The sequence below is a fragment of the Neolamprologus multifasciatus genome, chromosome 19 (assembly GCF_963576455.1).
Source record: "Neolamprologus multifasciatus chromosome 19, fNeoMul1.2, whole genome shotgun sequence".
NCBI classification, from domain to species: Eukaryota; Metazoa; Chordata; class Actinopteri; order Cichliformes; family Cichlidae; genus Neolamprologus; species Neolamprologus multifasciatus.
In genome coordinates, this window is record NC_140457.1 from 4,056,246 (window position 1) to 4,064,699 (window position 8,454).

Here is an 8,454-nt window from a genome sequence, read left to right on the forward strand (position 1 = left end):
GGGGTACACTGTGCTCATAAAGAGATGGACATGGTCAACAGTATTCAGGCAAATGTGCAAACAAATGTTGCATCAGAAACTGAGAGTCCGGAGACCGGCTGACAGATTGTTGAAGCGACCTGGAAATTTCCCTTAGAGCTCTGACACCAACAAAGGATTTTTATCCAGTAAACTACTGCTCGCTGGATATTTTCATTTTTCCACATATATATAATCTGTAAACTCTGGATATGGTTGTGTTCTAAAATCCCAGCAGATCAGCAGTTTCTGAAATACTCACACCAGCAACTGTGTCACATTCAGAGCCACGTAAACAACCTTCCTTCTCTTTACTGATGCTCAGTTTGAATTTCAGCAGGTTGTCTCGACCATGTCTACATAGGTGCAATGAGTTGCTGAATTCTGATTGACTGATCAGACATTGTTAGTAACGAGTAGCTCAACAAGTGTACTCAAAGTGGCCAGTGAGCGCGAACAGATGAATAAAAAGGACAAATAATTTTTTGCTAAATAAAATTGAAAGAAAAACACAAGTCCGATAATTTATTTATCAATATACCTGCAACAATGTCCATGTCTCTTTATTTACACAGCATATTTCATTACATGTTGCTTAAGAAAAATAAATGTAAAAAAAGTAGGTGTACAGGGTCTTAAGGCCATAAAAACTAAATAATAATTAATATTAGAGATATTTTATATTTTAAAACAGTTGTTACTAATGCTATATTATTAGAAGATACAGGTTAAGTAATTCGGTTTCTGTTGGAACAAACTGTAATTTCCCAAATTACAATTTGACTCAGTTCTGACTGCCTTCCCATACTTTCTCAGCACTTTGTTCTTGAGGACAGTAGATGGTGCTATAAGAGCAAATCTGAAAGAATTCACGCTTGGACATGAAACATAATCGACCATAAAATTACCTCAAAAAAGACCTGAAATAAAAGTCTACACATGTCATATCTTTAAAACTCATTTGCAACCAGTTAAATGTACAAATATGAATGATTATAGAAAAAGGTCAGCATTTACATATTTATACATATGCTGTACGTGAAGTACACAAGTATGTTAAGAGTGTAAAAATAGTTTGATTACTTTTTGAATACTTTGTACCATTTTATATACTTCTATATTATAAGTTTAAGCATTAATGAGTTTATAAAGATGTTTCAAAAACTGCTTTTGGAAGAATACAAAACTGATAAAGTTGATGACTGATAGTATATATAACTATGCTAAATTGTATCTGAATTATAGCTATCACTGTAGCTATCTTTATACTTGTCCTTCATTCCTTATTGTGTGGGGGAAGTGATGAGGGGAAGTTGGGGTAACACTGAATATGGTGACTCAATAGAGTTGAGCGTAAGGTAGGGATTAATAAGTGCACATATTTCTTCCTACTCCATTTCAGACTTAACGGTTGTCATTTCATGTAATTTAGATTCTGTTTATTTTATTGTAATTTTTGTTTCTGTCTGAGAACATGTGTGTATGTACATAGTAGTAGTAACAAGAACAGCACATTGGGTTTCATTCATATAAGCTCTGAAATGTAATAAAATAAAGGTGTAAACCTCCTAAAATGATAGCTGTTAAAATGTTTCATGTATCAAAATGTAGTTCTCACTTTTCTTGTTTTCCAAAAGTTAAAATGAGATGTAAAACATTTGGAATTCTTTACATTCATCTATACATCTGGCCAGTTGTTCATCTAATCTACACTCCTTTTTGACAAAAACGCACAAATAAACCACGATTAATGACCATAGGCTCAGCCTGCTGGTCCGGCTTCTGAGGAAGAAAATATGACTGCAGCTAATAGTTGGAGGCCAGTCAGTAATTGGAGGTGTAGGTTAGAGCTACTTTGACTTGTTAAGCCACTTAAACATTTAGCGTTTTCTGTTCCCAGTGATGTGGACCACACCTTTAGGTTCATGAGTGTACCATTAAATAACTAGGAGACAACACAGAATACCCAAGTCTGCGATAAAGAACAAAGAGCCAGAGGACTCTGTCATTTTGGGGCAATAATTAAGTCACAACGTTGTTGCGATTAGAATTTTCTCTTTGCCTGTAACGCTTAACTACATAAAACCTAATGACAAAAATAGATGCAATGACAACAACAATGACCACAATCCAAATCCACAGAAAGCGCATCCCAGGAACAGAAGCCACCTTCAGTGTATTGTTGCTGATGGGTGGTTTGACAAACGCTACAACGGGAGGAGTTGTGACTGGACCTTCATAAGGGTCCTCACAAAAGTTACCGTCAACCTTTAGAAAGCCTTCAGGACATATGTCATAGCCAGCCTCTTGTATACTAGGGCATCTCTTTTGTGCACAGTGTGGTTTGCACTGCCTGGGGTCTTTGTTGTCTGGTATATATTGTTCGAAACAAGAGCATGTGTAACCCCCCTTAAAATCCTCACAGTTCTGCTCACATGGTCCAGATGAACAGCCTTTAGAGCTTTGAAAAAGGGTTGGATGCGATACTTCTTGTCCACGGCATGCATCTTGGAGCTCAACTTTGCACAGAAACCCATCAGCTTTATCTGAGCATGGTCTCTCTGTCCATTTTTCATCACTTGAAAGTGATACGCAATGTGGAGAGCAGAGTTGAATGTGGTTATTCCAGGATGGAAGAAAGGTGATGCCCGGTCTGCCAGAATTGCACTTATAGCCTCTCAGTGGAGCTGAGAGGTTGCTGCAGGCACCAGCTGGTAAATGCAGCCCGATCCAGTAGTTCCCAAACAATTCCTGGCTCAGAATGTCAAACAAGCTCTTATCACTCTTAGAGCACAACGGCAGAAGTTCTCCTTTCCTGTCATGGCAGGCTTCTTCAGCTGTTTTAAAATCCACTTCACCCTGGTTTAGAGTTATGCACTCAAGTTTGCCATAATTACTGCAAACGGCTCTGCAGTGGCCAGGCTGCTTTATATCCAATCCTTTTCCAAGAGTCAGTGAAACCATCAGAATAATCATACTCATCCTAAGCACAGGCACTCTCGTCTGCAAGCAGGCCATGCTGTCTCATAGTGGAGTACAAAAGGTTGCCTGTCTTAAATGATGGGGAATTTCCAGTCTTTGTGCCATTGCGGAAACAGGGTATCTCAGGAAGGAAACGAGATAAAGGAAAAAAAAAGTTTAAGTAGGACCAGCAGCAACAAAATGAAGAACAACGTTTAGATATACTAAATATGCAAAGGGCTCTTATATAAACTGCCAAACTAATTCAAGTACTTGCCTAAAATCAAGATTCCCGATTTTATACCAAAATTGAGCCGGCGCACTGGACCTCTCTGAGAAGTCAGGAATTAATCAAGCAGAACAATCGACTGCTAATTTATTTATTTCTGGAATGTAAGGTTTAATTTGGCAACCTCATCAAAAACAGTAATGTGTTTAAAATAAATTCATGGGTAATAACTGGTATATATTGTTCGAAACCGGTATATACCGGTAATAACATTCATGGGTAATAATATTAAATAAAAAAAATTAAATTGGATTCAAATTCTAACAAATTAACCTTTACAGAAACATAAACAATGATTCTGGTAATAGAATGGGCTTCATGAATGGTAGTGCTATCTATATATGTAAATAAGAACAACAAATAGCACAGTCCATATCTTTTTTTTTATTAAAAAACAAAGCAAAACAAACAAACAATTCATTTTAGATTTTATACTTGCAGTATATAAATTGACACCAGTGTCATCTTTACATGGTGGCGTGTAGATGTGGAACGTCAATCAAAAAGACTTATTTGTTGGTGTGTACAAGTACAACATGTCATTGTCTGAGACTAAACAGGTTTACTTAAAGGTACTTCTTGTTCAACAAAAACAAGAAAATTACCAGCATTTTGAAACATTTTGAAAGGCACCTTTTGTTTTTTATCATAGTCTGAATCTGCTCTGTTTTAGCAGGATGGAGTTTAATATCTTTAAAAAGGCTGAAATGTGTTGTGCTGAACTCTGGGCAGGTCAAAATAACTCTCTGTATTATCACGTGGTCCAAATGAGAGTTTACAGCCAGAGCCTATTTCAACTTCATATCGCTGCAACACAGTACAAAAGCTTTGACGTTTGAAGCTCTTTTAAACAATTTTTTTTTCAAAAAGTACCTTTAAGTTTTTAAGAATGTTTGTGAGGTTTACTCTCTGGAGAATATACTGGAGTGTTAGTCCACTTTTTACTTTTAGATTAATGTTATACTTCAGCCAGCTCAAACAGCAAAGTACCACCAACATTTTAATGCACCAGTAATAATGATCATATTATACAAATAATATCTCTTTAGTACTTTTACTTCGATACTTGTGTATTTTTATTTGGGGCACAGGTTGTAGAGTGATCAGTAAATGGTCTAATGATCATTTTCTGTGATATTAAAGCTAAAGATCCTCTTTTGTTTTCATATTACACAAGCAGATTCTCAGGACAGGATGTAATAGCAGGGTTATACACAATAGCATAAAATATTGTCACAAACAAATGCAGAAAAGTGTCTGATCTTAACATTAAATGACATTTTTTACAGCAAATACTGGTAACTTTCTCATAGGTAAAGATATTTACATTTCCTCAGACTATTAACCGTGCAATAAAAACAGTCTTTCATAACCTTTACAGCATATTATGCACTTCCACTTAACACCCATTTACTTTTTATTTTCCCCCCATTATGACTCTACTCTTATTCAAAAACTATTTGATGGACAATGAAGTTTTCTGATTTGCGTTTCGATATGTAGTGTAATCACAGGAGATTGCAAGAATTGCATAAATAAACATAACTCTAGTCAGTCTTTTCTGTCACTAAATGGTCATGGGTCATCAGTCAAGATGGACTCGTATAGTTTCTCTAAACGTGGATCCAAGCCAGAGGACACCCAGCAGTAGCCATCTGCAGTGGTGTTCTTCTTCACTTCCTTTTTAGAGCGACTGCATCGAAAAATTGCAAAAAACAAAGTAATTGCAATCAACACAACAAGAGGAATGACCGAACCGAGGACGCAGATTATCACCCTGGAATTGATTGTCTTGGCGAAGCTCGTGGCCACGGTTGTGTTGCTCAGTGGATCCTTGTTTGTAACTTTCTCCGGGTCTGGAATGGGTGAATCGGTTTGAGGATATGGGTGCTCAGTTGTAGTTCTGGTTAAAGACTCTGTAAAGTTTTCTTGTGTCTTCTCGTAAGATGGGTAATCTGATGAGGTTAATGGTGCAAAGGTCACATTTGGAGCATAAGTGGTTCCATCATTCTCCAGGTGGGTGCATATGAAGCTTCCTACAGTATTTACACATTTGAACTTAGCCCCTGAACAGCTGTCAGTCACACATTCATTAATGTCTTCACATGAATGGCCATCTTCAGAGAAAGCAAAGCCTTCCTTGCAAAAACAAGAGAACGATCCAATGGTATTCAAGCAGATGTGCTCACATTTCCTTTGTGCACACTCATCAACATCCCTGCATTTGCCATCCATCATTTTGTAGCCGACTTTGCAGGCACACTTATAACTGCCATGCGTGTTTATGCACAGGTCATTCTTACAAGCCTGTGATTGGCACTCATCAATGTCAGAGCAGTTGCGTTGGTTTTCGTGCAGTTCGAAGCCAACTGGACATTTGCAGAAATATCCCGACTCGCTCATTACACACTGATGCTCACAGGTGTCAGGACTGCACAAGTCTTTGATGCTGCAGCGGAGTCCATCTTTTTCCAACTCATAACCTTCTCTGCAATCGCATCGAATTTCACCTGCATCCTGACGGCACGAATGTTCACACCCACCATTGCTGATATCACAGCTTCGCTTTCCTGTTTTGCAAAAGGGGCCCAGGTTAGTCCACCGGTAGGTATGGTTAACAGCGTTGCACAAAGAGATGCGATCCTCCTGATCGCTACACCGAATTATAGCAAAGGTTCCATGAGGAAATGACTTCAGTTGACTGTTAAGTGGGTCTTGTGAGAAAGGTACTGTGTAAGCGATTTCCCCAGGCCCCAGTAGAGACAAAGGTTCACACATCCCCTTAAAATAAAACTTGCATGCATAAAAAGCTTTACGTTTTTTGCAAGGGACAGCAGTCCATTTCAGGTGATTCTCACTTGAAAAGTTGTAATCAATATTTACACATCTCTCTGCTAAGCATGTGGAGGCAGGCTCTTCTTTCCAGTTGGAGTAGTGGGATTCCTCATTTCCAGATACCCATTTAAATCCTCGGAGTGGCTGGTCAGGAAATACACAGTCGGTTTCTTTGAGTTTTAATCCAATCCAAAATTCAAGCAGCGTCCCATGTCGTTGACTTTTTATTAATGAGAGAAGTGAGCGCAGCACATCCTCTTCTTTTCGGTCCCTTATCGTCATCAAATATCCTCCTCTTTTGTCGCAGTCTTCTTTGGCCTTGTCAAACCTCTCCTTCTTCATGTGTACGGTGAAGCAGGCATTAGAGGTGCACAGCGTTTCATGTTCAAACCCTGATAAACCTTCGAAGCTGTTAATGAGCTGCAGGACAAGAAGCCACAACATAATTGCCACGAAGATCAGCAAAATGTTTGCTCTCCAAAGGGTTCCTGGGAGTTTTCGGGTAAAAAGAGACCAATAAGTGGTTGCCCATTCGTAGCCAAAGAACAAGTGCTTCTCAAAGCAACATTCAGGCTCCAGTATCCTGTTTGCAAAACTAAAGACGGAAATCATGTTTAGCAGCAGTTAGTAGCTCTTTCTTACTCCCATGCTGACTGGTTCCGTTTTGAGGAAGAAAACAATGAAAGGCTCTGGAGTGTTTTGACTGGTTATCCAGATGTCTCCGGCCCCAGCAGAGTTCAGGTTTTTTAAACAGACTCCCTGAATTGTGCTGCCTTTCAATACATGAACATGGAGCGGTCAGATTCATGGAGGGGACTGTGCCATTACAAATAGCCGCCACAGGAAGTGAACCCGTGAACTTTGCCACTCTGTCGCCACGGCTGACCTTCACCTCATTATTTACTATATTACTATATTAATATTGCAGTTATCGTAAACCATCAGTATTTTATTAATGTGTAATCTTCCTCCTGTTATGCAGGTATAGAAGCATCACTATTGATTTGATTTGCTGCCTGCCCCCAGCTCTTATGCTGCTATTTAATTTTTTGTGTATAATAACCAAAATATGAGTTTTAATATTCATACTGTAATGAACCTCCCAAAATTTACAATTTACATAACTCTTGATTACTGTTTTTTCATATTTAAACCCAATAACTTTTTGGAGGGCAAGTACAGAAGACCTTTGCGGGCCTTCATGTGAATACAGACGTTTCCTGTATTTGTTTAAATACAGGAAGTCCCTCGACTTCAATCGCAGGAAACAGACACCAATCTCCACCCTCTGAGTGCACACTGGCACTTAAGTAGTGTCTACTTCAAACAAAGCCCTGCTGATAAATTCTTCCAAGTCTATTTAAAATATTATTACTATCAGGTTAATCACCGTCTGTCTACTTTGGTGTAGGAAATTCAGATAACTACATTTAACCAAACTGGGTGAATCTACGAAACTGGTGGCTTTAGTTACATGACAACGATCAGAAAACAAACGTAAATCTTTTCTGATGTGATGTGACTTAGTAATTCTCACACTTTATAGAAAACTGCCTTAACATCTATATTTAAGCTATTATTTGCAATATTTTCTGAAGCAGATTTCTTTGAATTCAACCCAGTCACGAGCTTTTGTAATTCAGCTGTTTATATTTAATTTAGGTTTCTGGTTATATTCTTGCAAGTACTCTTAGTTTATTTTGAAATTCGGAAATTAAAAAATACTTGAAAATATGTCAAACACCATACGTTTGGATAAAATATTTTCCAATTTTAAATAAAAACATGTAAAAAAAATTTTGTTCAATTTTCTGAGAAGCTATATGAAAAATATAATTTGGGATTGTTGACCTGAGGGTGTGTCTGTGTTAATATGTGGTCCACATAATAAAATTTTATTTTGGTATTTTCACAGCCATAATTAAAACACTGTAAACGTACATGGGTTTTTATGGTTTCATCTTCTTTTTAGGTCATGGGTGTGTTTAGACCCTTTATCGGGGTAATGATAATGCGTTTTAATATTATTTTCTGACATTGTTTTATAATCATATTTTGCCAACTCCTCTACTGGAAAATGAAAGCTGCCCAGAGCGCTCACGCAGAGGCTGGTTTGTCATTAATAGATTAAATGAGACTTTGGTTGCTGTGGCAGAATGACCCAGAGGTTATTTCATGATATAAATTAGTGATGCAGATTTAAAACATTTATATGAAATACTGTAAAAGTGCAAACTGTTCTGATAAGTCACAACATCGCCCCTGCATTATGTGAATTTGTTCTCTAAATAGCATCAGAAACATTAGCTTACGTAGCTTAAATTACTAGATTATTTGAGCGATCGTGGCTC

General features: G+C 37.8%; 2 protein-coding genes across 2 annotated transcripts; both read right to left on the reverse strand.

Annotated features, from left to right (window-relative positions):
- Positions 1–1,471: 1,471 nt before the first annotated feature.
- On the reverse strand, positions 1,472–3,405 carry LOC146495739 (uncharacterized). The gene has a single exon (XM_085142610.1). It carries the CDS (start codon positions 3,034–3,036, stop codon positions 2,041–2,043), a length of 996 nt encoding a protein of 331 aa, XP_084998736.1. The 5' UTR covers positions 3,037–3,405; the 3' UTR covers positions 1,472–2,040.
- Positions 3,406–4,334: 929 nt separating this feature from the next.
- On the reverse strand, positions 4,335–7,657 carry cd93 (CD93 molecule). The gene has a single exon (XM_085143780.1). It carries the CDS (start codon positions 6,713–6,715, stop codon positions 4,844–4,846), a length of 1,872 nt encoding a protein of 623 aa, XP_084999906.1. The 5' UTR covers positions 6,716–7,657; the 3' UTR covers positions 4,335–4,843.
- Between the last annotated feature and the right edge of the window lie 797 nt (positions 7,658–8,454).

What these genes read in the sequence shown, in the direction of transcription:
- LOC146495739 (XM_085142610.1), bottom strand. Translation starts at nt 3,036, where the DNA reads ATGGCCTGCTTGCAGACGAGAGTGCCTGTGCTTAGGATGAGTATGATT.
- cd93 (XM_085143780.1), bottom strand. Translation starts at nt 6,715, where the DNA reads ATGATTTCCGTCTTTAGTTTTGCAAACAGGATACTGGAGCCTGAATGT.